This window comes from Terrapene carolina, unplaced genomic scaffold (genome assembly GCF_002925995.2).
Source record: "Terrapene carolina triunguis isolate 2854851 unplaced genomic scaffold, T_m_triunguis-2.0 Scaffold238, whole genome shotgun sequence".
Lineage (NCBI taxonomy): Eukaryota > Metazoa > Chordata > Testudines > Emydidae > Terrapene > Terrapene triunguis.
Window position 1 is genome coordinate 7,646,894 of NW_020664589.1, and position 20,429 is coordinate 7,667,322.

General features: G+C 45.5%; 1 protein-coding gene across 6 annotated transcripts in view; it reads right to left on the reverse strand.

Annotated features, from left to right (window-relative positions):
- The window catches only part of FNBP1 (formin binding protein 1), a 90,469-nt gene that overhangs the window by 56,788 nt on the left and 13,252 nt on the right, over positions 1–20,429 (reverse strand). For all 6 annotated transcript variants that reach the window (XM_029912750.1, XM_029912753.1, XM_029912752.1 and 3 more), the window contains exons 2-3: positions 14,370–14,432; positions 13,322–13,426 (exon numbers count right to left, since the gene is read on the reverse strand). In XM_029912750.1, coding sequence (XP_029768610.1) covers positions 13,322–13,426; positions 14,370–14,432 — 168 coding nt within the window. The remainder of the gene's footprint in view (positions 1–13,321; positions 13,427–14,369; positions 14,433–20,429) is intronic.

A 20,429-nucleotide genomic window follows, 5' to 3' on the forward strand; every position in this document is an offset into this window, starting at 1 on the left:
AAGCGTCGACATTGGAAGCAGTGCACTGTGGGCAGCTATCCCACAGTTCCCGCAGTCCCCGCTGCCCAGTGGAATTCTGGGTCGAGCCCCCAATGGCTTCTGGGTAAAAAATTGTGGCGAGGGTGCTTTTGGGTAACTGTCGTCATCCGTCAGTCACTACCGCCCTGCCTCCCTCCCTGAAAGCGCCGGCGGGAAATCAGTTCGCGCACTTTTTGATCAGTGACAGCGCGGACGCCACAGCACTGCGATCATGGATCCCGCTGCGACCATCGCTGCAGTTGTGGCCGTTCTCAACGCCTCGCACCTTATCATACACCTTTCCCTGAGGCAGATGCAGAGAAATCAGGCGAGGAGGCTACGGCAGCGGAGTGAGGGCCTGAAGTCGGAGAGTAGCACAGAGCTGTCAGAAACCACGACACCCAGCGCCGAGGACATCACGTTTGCAATGGGGCATGTGGATTTTGTTGAACGGCGATTCTGGGCCCGGGAAACAAGCACGGACTGGTGGGACCGCATAGTGCTTCAGGTCTGGGATGAATCCCAGTGGCTGCGAAACTTTCGCATGCGGAAGGGGACTTTCCTGGAACTTTGTGAGTTGCTGTCCCCTGCCCTGAAGCGCAAGGACACCCGCATGCGAGCAGCCCTGACTGTCCAGAAGCGAGTGGCCATAGCCCTCTGGAAGCTTGCAACGCCGGACAGCTACCGGTCAGTCGCGAACCACTTTGGCGTGGGCAAATCTACCGTGGGGGTTGTTGTCATGCAAGTAGCCAAGGCAATCGTCAAGGTACTGCTGTCAAAGGTAGTGACCCTGGGAAACGCGCAGGCCATCATAGATGGCTTCGCTGCGATGGGATTCCCAAACTGCGGTGGGGCTATAGATGGGACTCACATCCCTATCCTGGGACCGGGCCACCAGGCCAGCCAGTACATCAATAGAAAGGGGTACTTTTCAATGGTGCTGCAAGCACTGGTGGACCATCGGGGACGGTTTACAAACATCTACGTCGGATGGCCGGGCAAGGTTCATGACGCTCGCGTGTTCAGGAACTCTGGTCTGTTTAGACGGCTGCAGGAAGGTATTTACTTCCCGGACCACAAGATAACTGTTGGGGATGTGGAGATGCCTACAGTGATCCTCGGGGACCCAGCCTACCCGCTAATGCCCTGGCTCATGAAGCCCTATACTGGCGCCCTGGACACAGAAAAAGAACTGTTCAACTACCGGCTGAGCAAGTGCAGAATGGTAGTGGAGTGTGCTTTTGGCCGTCTCAAGGGGAGATGGAGAAGCTTACTCACTCGCTGTGATCTCAGCGAAACCAATATCCCCATCGTTATTGCAGCTTGCTGTGTGCTCCACAATCTGTGTGAGAGCAAGGGGGAGACCTTTATGGCGGGGTGGGAGGTTGAGGCAAATAGCCTGGCTGCTGATTACGCCCAGCCAGACAGCCGGGCGATTAGAAGAGCCCAGCGGGACGCGCTGTGCATCCGGGAGGCTTTGAAAGCCAGTTTCAAGGCTGAGCAGGGTACCCATTGACTTTTAAGTTTGTGGACACAGAAGCTGAACTTGCCCCCGTTTCTTTACCCAGTTGCCGTCGACTATCCTCTCCAATTACATACCCCCTTCACCCCCTTCCCAAAAAATAAAATCTGTTCTGTTTTGTTCATGGACACCGTTGTCTTTATTACTGTTTTCACGGGAATGTTTTAAACCTGGGACGCAGACTGTGGCGGGGAGCGGGTTTAGGGTTGTGATGCAAATGATGCTTCTAAACTCCAGGAATGACAGGCTCCGCGATGGTGGACTGGTTGTTTCAACGGAGCCTGCCAGCCCTCCTGGCCGGGACTGCGTGTATGTGTCGGCTATGTGACTGTCTTGCAGGGGGAGGAGGGTTACAGATCCCCTGCTGCGCGGCTCTGTGATCCAGGGTAAGGACCGCTGCATAAGATCTGTAACTGCCCTCCCCCGCCACCAAGTCACAGAGCAACACCACCGCCCCCACCACACAGAACATGAAAACCACCTCCCAGACTGACCAGGATAACTAGTCACTGCACTGTATATGTGCCCTGCTGCTGCACCTGCCCCCTGCTAAAGGTGACTGTCCTGTCCAATGACCAAGGCCCTTCCCCCCCCTCCAGACAGACTCCCCTCCAAAAGAAGAGGATGGAAACAGAAATGAACAGAAACGTATTCTTTATTAACAACCGCACATGGAACGGGGGGGTGAAACTTGGACGGGGTCTTGTGTGAGGCGGGTAGGAAAGGACTTTTCAAATTTTGGGGAATGAGAGCCTTCTAGTGGTAGAGCAGTCCGCAGGGGTGGAGTGAAATTTTTCCCGGCCCCTTCCACCCCTCCGTGTTTGGACTTTGGGTGAGGGGGGTATGGGACTTGGTGGCGGGGCAGGGCAGTTACAGAGAGACTGCAGCGGGGCTCTCTCCTCCTGCCTCCGGTCCTGCAGAACATCCACAAGGCGGCGGAGCGTGTCCGTTTGCTCCCTCATTAGTCCAAGCAGCGTTTGAGTAGCCTGCCTGTCCTCCTGTCGCCACCTCTCCTCCCGTTCAATGTTTGCCCGGTGCATTTGGGACAAGTTCTCCCTCCACTGTGTCTGCTGGGCTGCCTGTGCTCGGGAGCATTCCATTAGTTCAGCAAACATGTCTTCCCGTGTCCTCTTCTTCCTCCTCCTAATGTGCGCTAGCCTCTGGGCAGATGTGGCTGTGGGAATTGGAAAAAGGGAGTGAATTCCTGAGACAGAGCAATGTATCTGTGAACAGAGAACATAGTCTTTCTCTGTGAACAAGACCATGCAGAGCACCTATCACACGCGCACTGAGGACAAGGTCGAATTTTCGGCCCTCGCCTACAGTGCCTGCGGTCTTGCTGTGGCGAGCTGAGGAGCAGGGCAGGACACCGGACTTTGTCTAGATGGCAAACATGGTAAGCCGTAGACTTGTGGCCGCTTAAAACTTTAAGAGTGGCACTGGCCTCCTTTCACATAGAAAGCAATGCGAGTCTCTGCTGGCAGCAATCCTGCAAGCATGAACTCTGGCCCTGTCCCAGCCCCTCGCGGCTGTAAACCGCGTGGCTGTAAACCGGCGGTTGCAGTTCTGTAAAGGGACGGGCAAGCAGTCCCAATACTAACTTTCCCCTACCTAATTCACAGCAGGGAGTCATGCCTGACATCACCCTCCTGAAGGTCTCCGAGAGCCAGAAGGAGAAGATGCTCCGGGACAGCCTGCAGAAACCGGGGCCATTTGCTGCACTGCTGTGCAAGGCCATGATCCCGGAGTACCTGCTGGCGTTGTGGCAGGGAAACGTGTCCTACCACGGGGGGCCTAATAAGCTGTCCCTGCCCAGGAACCTGCTGATGAGGCTTGAAAAACACCTGCAGGAGGTGTATGAGGAGTTCTCCCCGGAGGATGTCGCCTCGATCCCCGGTTACATTGACCAGTTCTTGGCTTAGGTGCCCTTGGAGGGACAAATGACTGCAGGGTTTTGGGCACTATAATCATGAAGCGGACATTGTGAGATTTTTTTAAAATGGTTCGGACTATATATTGAGGCGCCCAAAGACGGAGTAATCATGATACACTTTGCACTGATTCCCCTTTTGTTTGACTTTCCTGTTTACATGTTTTTAAGCACTTTACCCACTGTTAATATTTTCAATCTTCCTGTTTTGTTGCAAATAAATGTTTACATGTTTTAAAGCACTTTAGCTACTGTTAATATTTTAAATATGCCAGTTATGTTGTAAATAAATGTTTGGATATTTAAAACACTTACTGCTTGATCCTTCCCCTGAATCTGTGTCTGGGGTAACGGCTGGGGAGGGTTGGTAGGGGATCTCTGTCAGGGTGATGAAGAGCTCCTGGCTGTCGGGCAAATCAGCGTTGTAAGCGCTGTCTACTGCCTCGTCCTCCTCATCTCCTTCCTCCTCTTCCCCGTCCGCTGAGGAACCGGCCGCGGACAATATCCCATCCTCAGAGTCCACGGTCAGGGGTGGGGTAGTGGTGGCGGCCGCACCTAGGATGGAATGCAGTGCCTCGTAGAAACGGGATGTGTGAGGCTGGGATCCGGAGCGTCCGTTTGCCTCTTTGGTCTTCTGGTAGCCTTGTCTCAGCTCCTTGATTTTCACGCGGCACTGCGTTGCATCCCGGCTGTAGCCTCTCTCTGCCATGGCTTTAGAGATCTTCTCATAGATCTTTGCATTCCGTCTTTTGGAGCGCAGCTCGGAAAGCACGGACTCATCGCCCCACACTGCGATGAGATCCAAGACTTCCCGATCAGTCCATGCTGGGGCCCTCTTTCTATTAGATTGCACGGCCATCTCTGCTGGAGAGCTCTGCATCGTTGCCACTGCTGCTGAGCTCCCCTCGATGTCCAAACAGAAACTGCGCTTCAAACTGCCCAGACAGGAAAAGGAATTCAAATTTTCCCGGGGTGTGGCTGGTCAGAGCATCCGAGCTCGGACTGCTGTCCAGAGCGTCAACAGAGTGGTGCACTGTGGGATAGCTCCCGGAGCTATTACCGTCGATTTCCATCCACACCTAGCCTAATTCGATATGGCCATTTCGAATTTAGCGCTACTCCTCTCGTTGTGGAGGATTACAGAAATCGATTTAAGGAGGGCTCTATGTCGAACTAAATGGCTTCGTGGTGTGGACGGGTGCAGGGTTAATTCGATATAACGGCGCTAAATTCGACATAAAAGCCTAGTGTAGACCAGGCCTTTGTTATGACTTGACTACTGTTCAGACAATGTGCACTGTAAAATGACAAATGAAGGGAAGCTTTAAACACAGATCAGAGGTCTCTCCAGGTCCCTCAGGTCTTCTGTAAAAGCAGCTCAGCATGTACAGGATAATAACAAATTATAAATTCTTAATGCAAAGGGCACCAGCCCACGGGCTGAGAGAGCAGCTAACACTGCTGGTCCGCCTCCATTTGCAAAGGCAAGAAGAGCGGCTTCTCCCAGGAATCCCTCTAACTGGCAGCCTTTCCAGATCTACGTGTAATGAGACTCTGCCAGTGATACACCAATCCAGCTCATGACTATTGGATGCAACAATAACGGACACTCCTCCTACAAGGAGAAATAACGTTGTCCGTTTTAACACAATCAAAGAGCCTAAGAGCATCTGGAGGGAGCAGGGGGGATGCACATTTCAGACCCTACTGACAGCATTTTATTGCAATTACTTTTATTGACCAGAAAACAAAATAATATAATGATTTAAATGGTTGTGTGTGTTTTTTATCCTTGTAGGCTGACATTAAATCACTCTGAAATATCTTATTTCCCTTGGTTATTTGCAATCAACCCCATTTATTACTGAATAAAAATGTCAGGGTAAGGGCATATAATGACACCTACATAATTGTGTGCATTGGGGCACTGGGCCTGAGGAGGTGGTGGTGGTGGGTAGGATTTATGCCCCTATCCACCAAAGGATGGTTGTGTGGATAAGGCATTGGACTGGAACTCAGGAGATCTGAATTCTATTTCCAGTTCTACCATGAAGGTGGTGGAGGTGGTAAGGTGATAGGGAATAGCCAGCATGGATTTGTAAAGAACAAATCGTGTCAAACCAATCTGATAGCTTTCTTTGATAGGATAACGAGCCTTGTGGATAAGGGAGAAGCTGTGGATGTGGTATACCTAGACTTTAGTAAGGCATTTGATACGGTCTCGCATGATATTCTTATCGATAAACTAGGCAAATACAATTTAGATGGGGCTACTATAAGGTGGGTGAATAACTGGCTGGATAACCGTACTCAGAGAGTTGTTATTAATGGTTCCCAATCCTGCTGGAAAGGCATAACAAGTGGGGTTCTGCAGGGGTCTGTTTTGGGACCGGCTCTGTTCAATATCTTCATTAACGACTTAGATATTGGCATAGAAAGTACGCTTATTAAGTTTGCAGATGATACCAAACTGGGAGGGATTGCAACTGCTTTGGAGGACAGGGCCATAATTCAAAATGATCTGGACAAATTGGAGAAATGGTCTGAGGTAAACAGGATGAAGTTTAACAAAGACAAATGCAAAGTGCTCCACTTAGGAAGGAACAATCAGTTTCACACATACAGAATGGGAAGAGACTGTCTAGGAAGGAGTACGGCAGAAAGGGATCTAGGGGTTATAGTTGACCACAAGCTAAATATGAATCAACAGTGTGATGCTGTTGCAAAAAAAGCAAACATGATTCTGGGGTGTATTAACAGGTGTGTTGTGAGCAAGACACGAGAAGTCATTCTTCCGCTCTACTCTGCGCTGGTTAGGCCTCAACTGGAGTATTGTGTCCAGTTCTGGGCACCGCATTTCAAGAAAGATGTGGAGAAATTGGAGAGGGTCCAGAGAAGAGCAACAAGAATGATTCAAGGTCTTGAGAACATGACCTATGAAGGAAGGCTGAAAGAATTGGGTTTGTTTAGTTTGGAAAAGAGAAGACTGAGAGGGGACATGATAGCAGTTTTCAGGTATCTAAAAGGGTGTCATAAGGAGGAGGGAGAAAACTTGTTCACCTTAGCCTCTAAGGATAGAACAAGCAGCAATGGGCTTAAACTGCAGCAAGGGACATTTAGGTTGGACATTAGGAAAAAGTTCCTGTCAGGATGGTTAAACACTGGAATAAACTGCCTAGGGAGGTTGTGGAATCTCCATCTCTGGAGATATTTAAGAGTAGGTTAGATAAATGTCTATCAGGGATGGTCTAGACAGTATTTGGTCCTGCCATGAGGGCAGGGGACTGGACTCGATGACCTCTCGAGGTCCCTTCCAGTCCTAGAATCTATGAATCTATGAGTGACTTGGGAAGTCACATAGGGCCTGATCTGAAATCCATTGAAGTCAATGGAAGTGCTCCCATTGACTTCAGTGAGCTTTGGATCAGGTCCTTACTCTTTCTGTGCCTCAGTGAAATAAAGATAGTACTTCTCTACTTCATATGGTGTTTTGAGGATCAACTCCTCAATGTCTGAGAGGCACTGAGTCACTACAGGGTTAAGGCTATAAAATTAGATCAGTTGTAGGTTTTTATTTAACACTGGGACTGGTGGGAGGCAGTCACGTCTCGAGGGCAGGAGATGGTAGAAGCATTTTGCACTTTCAATGGGATTCAGTGCAACCCAGGAGCAGACATATAACAAGCTCGAGCACCTGCAGGAAGCATCTCTAGAATTAAATGCAAAGGAGAACCCCACAGCACAGAAAGAAAGGCACATCAGCAGAGCACAGGATGTGAATAAAGCCCTAATGCAAACAAAACCTTTCCGGGTGTGGGCTGAAGATTTACGGAAGATGCACTATTTAAAAAAACCCAGAGCTAATTGTGGGGAGTCAGGAACCACTCTTGAAGGTTAAAGTTGAGTTTCCATTATAAGACTCTGACCCTTCCCCTCAAATCCTCATAAAAAAAAGTCAACTTTCCAATAGCATTTCTGTCATCTCTGGATTGAGGACCACGGTGCTGACAGCTCACAAACAAGCTCCAGTTTCTCCTGTTAGAAGCTGACAGCAAACATTATCTTATAACAAACTGATCATTATCTAGGATGTGACTATGTGGTTTTCCTGCCTCCCTACTGTGGACCTGATTCTGCAAAGTGCTGAGTGTCCTCCGCGGCCATGCAAGTCAGTGAGAGGCAAGGGTGCTCAGCACCTCATGCAACTGGGCCCTAAGCACTTCCTCTTTAAAAAAATGATGCTATAAAATGTTACATATAAAAATAGACCCTTAAGAAAAGCAGACAGACATTTTTTATTGTACAAAATCGGCAAAGGCACCGCTGGGTACCACACCATCCCATAAAGATGTCAGCTTGTTAGTGATTACAGCACTAAAGTAAAGGAACAAACAACAGAGCGATTCCTTATATGTACGCTGGCTGGACTGCTCATGTGACGACTCATTTCCCCAAATGGTCAAAAAATTAAATGACTACATGGTGGTTTTTGAAAGAGAACTACAGCAAACTCCCACATCCCATTGGCATCAAAACTCAGCTGCAACCCACAGTGTCACCTACAAGTCTCTCAGTGTTAACAGCATCATGGCAGTCCATTTTGAGGATTTTCAAACCAGGTCCCTATAATAGGACTTACTGCAGAGTTTAAGTTTCGTAACCTGAGCTCACTAAACCAAAGAGCTGAACTGGCAAAACCTTTCACAGGAGAGAGACACTTTATACCAAACTGCAAGTGTGAGTTTACACCTGAATACTGTGTCTTCATACAGCTAATGTTTGTAATTTAAAGCCGGACTGTGAATGCAGAAGGGGAGGTAAATGCAAGGAACCTAACCCACACTTTGTTTCCATGTGCAGAAGCTGGCCACAACTGCAGATCTCCTGACCACAGGGAGTGGTCCCTGCTACTGCCAACAAAACAGGGGCAGGAAATGAATAAAGCTCTCACCCTGCCACCTGACCCCTGCACCAGCTGGCAGAGCTGCCCTGATGCAGAGGCCAGCAGATGCTTCCCCCCCTTAAGTGGCACAGTGAGGATGCTTCCCTTGTGCATTGGCAATCACTTGAGCCTCTCTGAGGCACAATGCTTCCTGGAGCTCCTCTTGGGTGCACTGAGTAGCTATCATTGTTGCATAAGGATGTGGTTTCAGAGACCAAAGATCATCCTTCTTTTAGAAAGGTGGGTTGTGGACTGCAGGGGACAGAACAGACTGTGGCTCTTACAGATTCTCTCGTAACTGTATGATGTAGTGTTTAAATACAAATAATTTAGTTGTAAAGTACAAACTCTCCACGCCTTAATAAAAAGGCTAACACATTGGAATGGTGCATCTCAGCACTACCTCCAAGGGGATCAAGGCATACTGGGCACAGTTTGGTCTGTAACGTTTACACTTTGCAGTCAATTGATCCTGCTTCTTGTCCTTCCATTAGTTCCCGAGAAGTCTGACTTTAAACACAACTGAAGCAAAGCAGCCACTTGAGACGCTGTTCATTAGAGGGCCTAACATCAGCTGCAAGCTCTGATTGCAGCTCTAGGAAGAGCCTATCTAAAAGGCATGCTCCAGTTCCACCATCACCCTACCCCACCCCCAAATAAGGTTTGCAGAGTCCTTCTAGGTGTTGATCACTAGTCACCCTACTGCAGGATTTCCTACTGCATTTGTCAAAGCTGGTTATTATCGAAGGATTAAGAGGTGGGGGCTGATCAGAGATGCAGAGCTTTCCATAGCCTCCTCTTGTTCTCAAATCACAGGGTGCATCCGTGAATCACAGCTTAAAAAACAACAACAACTTGCAAATGTAATTGTGATGCACTGCAGAATTTTAATTCCATTTCTCTGCAAAGGCTGATGCAAAAATAGCCCGTACTGTCTCCTCATGTTAGCAGGTACAGGCTAACGCAGCAGAGGTGTTTATCTCGAGCCCCAGAAATGAGGGCAACTAATCACGTTGCTTGGGAGCACCTTTTTCAGCCAGCAGACTGAACAGCACTGGCACCAAATGAAGCCAGATTGTCTGCTTTCCTGGCCAGAAAGTTTTGGGGAGTGAAACTGTGGCAGCCAAGTTATGAGAGGCAAGCGAAATTAGAGAGACACCATAATAAAAGAAGGGCAGAAAATTATCATATTGCATCACTTGAGACTGAACAGTTTTTGTATCTCTCTGCCACAAGTAAGCTAAAGCTACCCCCAACTGCAGTTCTTCGTTAAACAATATCCTATTTTGCACTAAGGAGTTACGTAAGGGCAGACCCAGTCACATGGGCAGGGTGAAGCAAAGAAAGGCCATTATTCACAGCCTGACATGGATGAATCCAGTTTAACACATGCTCTTAGAAAACACTGTCCTCTCTGTTTAGCAATATTATTGCACATTCAATTCGTTTGGATAACCCCTTCCTTCTACATCTACCATGCTGCTGACAGCATAACTGGGGACTTCATGGATGCTTTCTGCAGGGAGCACTGGACACTCATTGTCACCCCAAGCAATAGATCCTGGCTTTCTATTTATTTATTTATAGCCTTCAAATACATCTATTGATTGCACTCTGCCTCCTTTTGCAATACGTTTAATTTACAAAACGTGATAATATGGTGGCCAAATTCTAGAGGGCAAACCTCTCCCTCCTTTCTCCCCCATTTCCCTCTTCATTTTACAGAGGAGGAAAATAAAGTTTGCCTTCCAGAAATTGCCTAACATTAGCTTATGCATCATTGATATGTGACTTAGTTATGGTCCCAGAGAGGAAATAACTGTTAGAGCTGGGATTAGAACTCAGGAGTAACTGTTTCCTAACCCCATGCTTAGATAACAAGGTCATGTCTGGGCTCAATCTCAGCCTTGCATAAAATCTTGGGGGAGAGGGGGAAGAGGTCCTAATTTTATAACTAGAAAATGAATTCTAGGATTTATTTTTAATAGATAAAGCAGAGAGAATCTCTTTCTAGCACAGAATGTGCATGAAGCATTACAGTTTTGACATGCTAGGACAGGGGTCGGCAACCTATGGCACGCGTGCCAAAGACGGCACGCGAGCCGATTTTTAATGGCACACTGCTGCCTGCTGGAGCAGCGTGCCATTAAAAATCCTGCCTGGCCCGGCCCACTCTTCTCCCCCGCCCCCCCCCCCAGCCTCCCGCGGGGGCAGGGGGCAGAAGCATAGGCATGCGCACGGGGTGTGCCCAGGCACACCCTGCCAAATGGCCCCACTCTTCCAGCGCGGCAAGCCGCGGGGTCCGCGCTCCCAGGCCGGAGCGCCGAGCGCAGCAAGCCATCGGCCCCTCCCCCGCCTTCCCCCCTCCCCTGGAGCCATGCCATCACGCGCGCAGCGCTCTGGGGGCCGGGGTATAAATCAATACTCACCTGAAATTTAACAGCTTTAAGAAATCCCTAGTAAACACACAGATTTAATTGCTTGAGGGCTAAGCAGAAAACATGCCTCTAACACTACAGTTTTAACTTCATGCAGGAGGGGACAAAAACCTTTTCTCTGCTAAGAGTACAGTGACAATACACCATTTGTGGCCTGATTTTCCAGAGGTGCTGACTTCTATGGGTGCCCTCCACCTCTGGAAGCCAGGACATTAGGTTTTAAATCAACTACATATTGGCTTGCTTCAAAATGCTGGTTATTTTTGGCCCACATGGACTAAATTCTGCCATGCAAGACAAAATTGCCCTTACTAATTTTAGCAATCTAAAAAAAAAAACTCTCATACTTCTGCATCTTCCAAACAGATGTACAGCTCCATCAAGAATAGAAGTGATTTAGATAAGTCAGCTTCCTCCATGTAGCTTTCTTAAATTACAGCAGCATCACTGAACTAGATGTATAAACATACTATATCCTCCTGCATGTACAATTCTGAACTTGGCTAAGGGACGACTTCATGTTTCAGGCCCTGATTGCAAAACACTGATATACATTTAAAGTTCAGCATCTATTTAAGTGCTTTGCTGAACAGGGGCCAACATGCAAAAGCCACAAATAATGTTACAACTTGATGGCAACTGTGATCCAGCAGCATGTTGCTAATCATTGGCATACCACACTGGATTCCAAATTTTACGTGGGCTTTAGACTAAATGCATTATAATGTACTCTATGGGATAATAACCCTGATGTTACAGACAGGGTTGGCCCTAAATATTAGCCCAATTCTACTACCCCGACTCACCTAAGACATCCCATTGTCTCTAATATGGGTGAGGGTTGAAGGATCAGGCCCTATCTTAGTACACTGACAACAACAACAAAAGATATCATTTTAGAGCATTCATGTGGCTGATATCACAATGCTTCTCATTAAGCAAGCAAGGTAGGAAATATGGATAACTGCATTAGAACATCATGTATTAAACATCTTTAGTGCATTAAGATCATTGATACATCTAAAAAGAAAAGAAGAATTCCCTACATTGGATGGCACTAATAAACCAGAAAAAGCCCCCCCAAAATAATACATACTATGAGGCATCTATCTGGATGAAGTGGTGCTAACCAATGTCAAGTCTAAAAGGTAATGTACATGCCATCGGTGCCAAGCAAGACCTATAAGGGTACTTTACAATATGAAAACCTTTTCTGCTATACAGCAAGTCTGTGTGTATCATGACTAACCACCCTGTCTTTCCTGGGATGCAGGCATGCACTAACACTGCACTATAACCAGTGGGATGTTAGGACATCTCTGCTACCATCAGCAGCATGGAAAGCAGAGAGTCGTGTTCTACCTGGATCACACAGCAACAGTCAACGTGATTGTCGTAGGCACCAGTTGTCCTTGGAAACTCACTATAACTCTGATTCTGCCACCCTTGCTCATGGTGAGTAGAAAGGATAGCAGAATTGGGCCTTTAACTATGGATTTCAATGGGCCCATGTGCAGAGTAAGGCACAGAATTTGGCTCTTAATTAATAGTGTGCTTTAACAGCCATTCTGCTGATTATTTCTATTTTAAAAAGGGGGAAAGTCCACAGTTATACTGGTTTGCATTTGAACAAATCATTTAGGGGACCTGAAAAATATTCTGGACCCTGATCCTTTGATGCTTACAGTACCGTGCTTTCAGTCCCAAGCACTAGCAGAGTTTGCACATGCACTTGCCATTGGGAAATCCTCAACACTCAGCCTCTATGGGTCAGATTACTTTTGATGGGCAGCTAAGATTAGCACACCACGTATCGCCTCCACCATTAGTCCATGTCAATTTTCAGGGTCGGGCTTGTGCCTTTGCAGGTGTTCATAGCATACCTATCACAATGGGATAGCCATCCTTGGCTTTGCTGCTGCAATAGCAATATTTAATAATAGTGAAGTCCAAATCTTTATCTAGTTGTCCTAGAGGTGGAAGCCCAGGTGAGCTACACTGCTGCCTGGGAGTTAGGCGTTTCTGAGTGGAGCCCAGATCCTGGGCTGTTAGCCAGTGAGGACGGATTTTGAGTTGGGGCAAGATCCTCATCGGATATAAACTGAGTTAACCCCATTGACTTTAATGGAGCTGTGCCCATTACATCAGCTGAGAATGGAGCCCCCACTTTTCTGGGCAAATGGAGGTGTCCCACTACGGAGAATCCCTTGTTTAGGCCAAGCTATGGACTGACACAGTTAAGATGACAAGGTGTCAAGACAAGTAATATCTTTATTGAACCAACGTCTGTTGGTGAGCAAGACAAGCTTTCGAACCTTGTTTCTCTAACATCCTGGGACCGACACGGCTACAACAACATTGCATACAGTTAAGATGGTCAATTCTGGAGGACGTGTGTTATCAGTGGGACTGAAGGAGCGACCATTCTAACATATGTATTTCCAAATGGAGTGCCTTGGCACCTGGCTTACCTTTTCAACATCTGCTTTCGTAACGTTGATGTCAGCATCCATTTTCTCAAAATACTGCTGTGCTCTATCGGCTTCCTTGCAATCACGTTCAAACCGCCTTTTACTCTGAAAGGGAAAAATGAGCCCATCAGATACTGGAGAGAAACATGATTTGAAATTCAACCTAGTAAGCAACACTCGCTAACTTCATTTTCTGTAATCGATGTCAAGAGTTTTTGAGAACAGCTCATTTACATCTGCATAAATTTCCACGCTAAACTGCAAAAGCGTCAAAGTTATTGGAAAGAAAAATCTTTGCTCTGATCTTCAGACAGATTGGCTCTGATGGTAAAGCCAGTCTTGATATCCCATTAGTCTCTGAGCCTCTTTCCATATTCCCCCTACACATGGAACACCTTTTTGCTCTGATCTGCCAAATCACTATCCTCTCTGCATTTAAATCCCTCGCTTCTGTGAAGGCCACAATAAATGAGCCAATACTATCTTTGTTATTTTGTGTGTGTGCACATATGACTGAACCACTAAGGTGTGCACATGCATAGTGGGAGGGCTAGCTCAGTGGTTTGAGCATTGGCCTGCTAAACCCAGGGTTGTGAGTTCAATCCCTGAGGGGGCCACTTAGGGATCTGGGGCAAAATCAGTACTTGGTCCTGCTAGTGAAGGCAGGGGGCTGGACTCAATGACCTTTCAGGGTCCCTTCCAGCTCTATGAGATAGGTATATCTCCATATATAAGCATAAGCTGAGTATCCATGGGTAACACTCACCTTTTCTTACACAGTCCCCTCCTGACAGTTTCTCACCTTCCCTCATTGTGTCACATCTATTACTGAGGTCCAGATTCTGATATATGGATGGCTCTTAAAGGGCACTATTTTATAGCTTTCAGTATCCTTTAGAGACAAGTTTTCAAATCATGTTCTTTTGGATTTCAGATGCTCTCCTCAAACCATATCATAATCTCTTTTTAAACACAATGTTTAGAAATATCCCTATGAAGACAGTGTCAATATAGCTATAACATCACTTCTGAAGATGTTTCTACTTACTGCTTCAAGCTGTTTCCAGGAAGTTTCAATGTATTGTTGTGCCTTTCTGCCATCATGAAAGTGCTGTTGAAAAAAAAGCCAAAATATTATAAACAAAAGAATCAACAAACAATTAAATTAGAGGAGATATAGAAAAACAAAAAAAAATCTTGCATCTATTCAGGGACTCTACCAAGCCATACAGGTGTACGATAGCTATTTTATCTCTCAGCAGGCCACAGATTTACATCGGCAACAATTAAAGAGGTTTTGTAGACAAGGTATAATTAATCCCTTTAGCAATTCCACCTCGCATTGTTCACTGTAACCCTTAATTATTGGTTTCCCATGCAACCATCCCCACACTACTCCCATCTGAACAAGATCTCTTTAAATACCAATTGAACACTGTCTTTGAATTAAAATTTTTCTCCATGTGACACTTGCCCAGCCATCTTCATGATACAGAATCATCCTCCTTGATTGGCACATTCTAGCATTGATACTGGTCCTTCATTAACTGATTTTCATTCACACACAATATGAGCATGTTCTTCTTTCCCCCTGTTACAGGCTTACGTGTGTGTGGGACCCAGCTGTCCTCTTCTATTCTGTTTTGAGACGTGTCAATTACTTTGGATTCCTGCAGAAACCTTATTTTTCATATATTTTCTTGTCTACATTAAGTTGCTATAGAAATTTTGACAAGTGAAATGTCTATTAAACAACCTATTAAGCAACATACCTTGTTAAAAACAGATTAATCTCCTTACAGGAATAGTAGAGTGTAAAGTTGTATTCTTCATATCATACTATAGTCTTATTAAGAGATGCTTGCTTGAAATTCTCCTTAATTAGAGTCAATTTTAAACAACAGCTCTTAGCACTTATAGACTGCTCTTTATTGGAGGCTCTAATGTGCTTGACAAAGATGGGCATATCCTCTTTTTACACATGAGGAAAGTGAAGCACATGGAAGTTAAGTGGCTTGCTCAGAGACACACACAGATTCAGTGGCACAGCTGAAAATAGAATACAAGAATCCTGATTTGCAGTCCCCTGCTCAACCACTATCACACACTGCCTCCTGGAATAGCCCCTTGATAAAAATATAATCCAACAATAATCCACTAACAGGCACAGACATGCCTTTACGTTGCATCATTATTTCCATATGGGAATTAAGATTTTATATTAATGAAAAGTCAGACATAATTTTACAAGGAAATCTCAGCAAGAACAGGCCTGATCCTGGCAGGTGCTTAGCATTTCCCAACATGAGCTTCAGTGAAAGTTGTGGGTGCTCGGCACCATGCAGGGTCAGGCCTTATACCTATTTTATGCAAAATGACAACACATACAGTTACGTTAGAAAGGATAAAACCTCATGCTTCACAGTCAGAGCCAGCCACTAATGATGGGGTTAGGAAGAAACTTCCCCTCTAAACAGATGAATCCACAAGTGGTCACTACAGGGTTTCCTGCACCTTCTTCTGAAGCAGTTGGTCCTGGCCACTGTCTGAGAGACAGGATACTGGATTCTACTGATCACTGGCTTGATTCAAAATGGCACTTCCTTTGTGCCTTTCTGATGCCACCAAACAATCCGGCCATTTCCCATATGGGGTTTAAAATAAGACCCCAAAGACCTTTATCATCATTCTCATCGAACACCTAATAGTATCTATTCGCCACAAACTCATGTTAACTTTCAGGTGAGGGAAAGAATAAAGACCAGTCTGAGGATTCTAAATACCACAATTTATAATCCCAAATCTCTCCTTTGGCCTGGGTGCTCATCTGCAGCTAAGCAAAGCAGTGCTGGACATCATTTATCTTTAACTTCGAATTTTATTAGTAGAGAGGGAAAAAAGGGAGACCCAATGTCAGTAATACTTTTAATTATGTAACAATGTCCAAGTCAGACTGTCACAGTCCCACCTATAGAGTACACTTGAATGTGGAGCAGCCAAGCCATAAAAGGCAATGCAGCTGAAAACCTGGCAATGCTACAGCTCTGAAGAACACATCCTTTTCCATTAGCTCTAATACTTGTGCTATTCTGACCTTTACCCACCACATTTCAGTTCTGTGAAAAATACACTCACCGCAGTATGACATTACAAAAACATGTCACTGTAAATTCCCTGCTCGAGGAAAAAAAACAACTCCTCCAAACTGATTTAAAGTTCCTTACCTAGAATCAGATTCACTCTAACTCATCCTCTGATGCTCCCTTTAACTTCTCAGGCTGCTAATGAGGCAAGATACAGTTTTCTCCCCAATATGGACTTTGAAATGCTCCTACTTTTAACTTAATTTCATAGGTCTGTTCTCCTGAACTCTACTTAAGAAACAACTGCAATTTAACTCTAGTTCCTTTTAATTTTCTTTCTGAGCAATATATCTCTGACAAAAAGACATGGGGAATATTATCTCACTTACACGGAGGCTGCAAACAACATTGATTTCCTTTCTTCACACTGCATTTCCTGCCTGTAACTATCCTTCGTAAATGCTTATTGGTTTCCTTGTCTTCTCTACTTGCAGATTTGCTGCCATGTATGAAGGGAGCTGATTCCTGAGCACTATACCTGCTCAAAGTCCTTAGTGTTACTGTTTAGTGTTTCATAAATACAAATAGGGAATGGATAGACAGATTAGACAGACAGACGAATTAGGATTTAACAGAACATAATTTAGTGGCTAGAGATAATTCTGCAGTCAAAGCAAAACAAGAAGATAAGAATGAACATGAGAGCTCCTATTTTCCACATCTGGCATCACTGGAATCAACAAAAATGTTTTAAATTTGTACAATCTGTAAATGTTATTTTCAGGTTGATGTTCTCTACAAAACAGAACTCTACAAATTGCTGTAACTGTACAAGACGGAAGCAGCTAATTATGATCTGAACAAACAGCGGTCTCTTCTGATGCTGCCACATTTTAAAAGAAGCTCATTTTATAGGAATGGAGCAATGAGACCATGAAAAGGGTCTTGTCTTATCCTACAGAGTTAAAGTTTGAATATTTTCTGTATTTCACTGTACAATTGTGTCATCTCAATTTCAAATTCTGCATCTTGGTATTTTTCTTACAGCTATTCTCTAAATGAGTTTGTAAACAAAACCAGTTTGTCTTGTAGCATTTATGTCTTTCTCATCAGAGGTATGCCTGAATGGAGTGATAACTGAAAGATAACATGGATGTGGTACTATCTTTTATTGGGCCAATTTCTGTTGGTGAGAGAGACAAGCTTTCGAGCTTACACAGAGCTCTTCTTCAGATCTAGGAAATGAACTCAGCCCTGGTCTAGATTACAAACTTATGTCACTATAACTATGTCACTCAGACATCCACTCCCCTGAGCAACACAGTTACGTTGATCTAACTTCCGGTGGTTAGTGACAGTGCTAAGTGGACAGGGAGGCTTCTCATATTTCAAGGGACATTCAAGGTGACATGGCCCGCTAACACTCCTCCAGTCATAGGGAGGAAAGGGGAGGTGGACGCAGATGGGAGGGGCGGCTGCTAGTGGGTTACAGGTTGTTGTAATACACCATAAATCCAGTGTCTCTGTTCAGTCCATGATTTTTAGTGTCTAGCAAAGTTACGAATTTAAGCTCCCAGGCTCATCTTTTGAAAGTGTCCTGCAGGTTCAATTTGAGGGTGAGGTTTGATAGGTCAGATATCGCATGATCGCTTTGTGAAGTGTTCACCCACAAGTGATATGGTATTTCTGTCTATCATTTTCCTGTGTGAGTTCATTTGAGAGCATAGTGATTGTCTGGCTTCACCTACATAGTTGCTATGGGGGCAACAATCTAAACAATCTGTTCAAACCTTGTGTTTAGCAGTGACACTGAGTTAGGCCATGTCTACACTACCACTTATGTTGGCAAAACATATGTTGGCCAGGAGTGTGAAAAAGCACCTCCTGGAGCGACATAAGTTTCACCGGAGATACACGAGGCTATACACGAGAGATCGTATAGCCGCGCAGCTGCATCAGTACAGCTATGACACTGTAAGGTCTCTAGTGTAGACATAGCCTTAGTTTCCCAGATCTGAAGAAGAGCTCTGTGTAAGCTTGAAAGTTTGTGTCTCTCACCAACAGAAGTTGGTCCAATAAAAGATAGTACCTCACCCACCTTGTCTTGCTAATATTCTGGGAGCAACACAGCTATAACAACACTGCAAGATATACTAATAGAGTGAATGATAATACATAGCACTTTTCATCCACAAATCTCAACGCACTTTACAGAGGTGGTGAAGTATTAAAATCATTCCCATTTTACAGATGGGGAAACTGAGGCACCGAGCAATTAAGTGATTTGCCCAATGTCACACAGGAAGTCTGTGGCAGAGCCCAGAACAGAACACAGGTCTCCTGATCCGCATTCATGTTTTCCATGCACTGCGTTATCCTGGCTTCTGCAAATTCTTTTCTTTAAAAGAACGTGCATTTCTTGTTCAATCTTCTGGATTTCGAGTTTAAGAAAAAAAAAATAGATTTTAAGACCAGTTTTCCATTCATGAAGTTTCAGGGAACATGCTCTAATATATACATAGTGAGAATATTTTTAACCAAATCTGATGTTCCCATTAATTAGCTATTCTATCTTTTGCACATACAGCCCATGTGAAAATGACAAATAATTCAGGAAACCATGTGGAACATCGGCACTTCTAATTATTCACACAAATGTATGCAGCTGAGTCAGAGCAATGTGCTTATTTAAGCAGCTGATAAATAAGGACTATGGCATTCCCTTCTGAGTGGGAATGCTCCAACCCGGACTTGACCAAGCTATTTATTTTTAAAATGGAGAGTCAGATTACAGGCAGGATGCAGTTACTGGCATGCCTGGCATGCAATGCATTCAGACATGTGCAGCGGAGTGGGCTGCTGTCTCTGTGCTTCTATTTCCTCTGAACTGCTTCTCTGTCTATACCAACATAACCACACACCCCTAGCTGACACAGTTTCTCTTTCTATACTGACTCGACCACACAACCTACTTGTTATCTCCCACTCCACACTGGAGCCCCTCTGGGGTATCATCAAACTACAACCCATGCTCCATGGGGATCCCATCCTGAAAGAAATCTTTCCTGAACCACCTCTTCCAGCCTTCAAACAACCCCCCAACCTCTCCAAGCTCATCATCAGATGCAAGTTCCCCACAGATCAGGACACAGCAACTCAAAGCAGCATCAGACCCTGCCAGAACAACAGATGCAAACCTGCAGACATATCTTCAATGCTGCAATGAACAACACCTCCCCCCCACCCTCCCAACACACCTTTCAAGATACACATACCGGTGCACCCCCCCCCGCCGCCGAATTGCCGCAGAGGGCGGCAAAATGCCGCCCCCCCAAATCCTGGTGACCTAGGCGACCGCCTAGGTCGCCTAAATGGAAGCGCCGGCCCTGGGTCTACACTACAAACTTACATCAGTATAACTATGGTGCCATGGGGTGTGAAAAATCCACATCCCTGAGCTACACAGTTATAAGCACCTAACACGCCCCACCCCCATTCCAGTGTAGACAGTGCTATGTCAACGTGAGGGCTTCTCCCGTCAACCTAATTAATCCACCTCCGGGAAAGGGGGTAGCTCGTTGATGGGAGAAGCTCTCCCGTCGGCGTAGTAGCATCTTCACTGAAGCGCTGCAGCTGCGCCACTGCAGCATTTTAAGCATAGGCCTGCCCTGAGTGAGTTTCCCAGACCTAAGAAGAGCCCCAAGTAAGCTCGAAAGCTGGTCTCTCTCACCAACAGAAGTTGGTACTATAAAAAAATATTACCTTTCCCACCTTGTCTCTGTAATATCCTGGGACCGACAGGGCTACTACAACACTGCATGTATACGAACACAAAGCATACATGAAAGAGTAGCACCCAAAACGAGACCATTTAGAGACACTGCAGAACTAAGCAAATCAATGCAATGAACTATGGAGAAAAATCCTAAAGGGAAAACTTAATACAGAGAAAACTTAAAAAGAAATATTGCCCTTCTGATGATATTGACTATACTATGATATGCTGCAGAATTTTCAGATGCTTT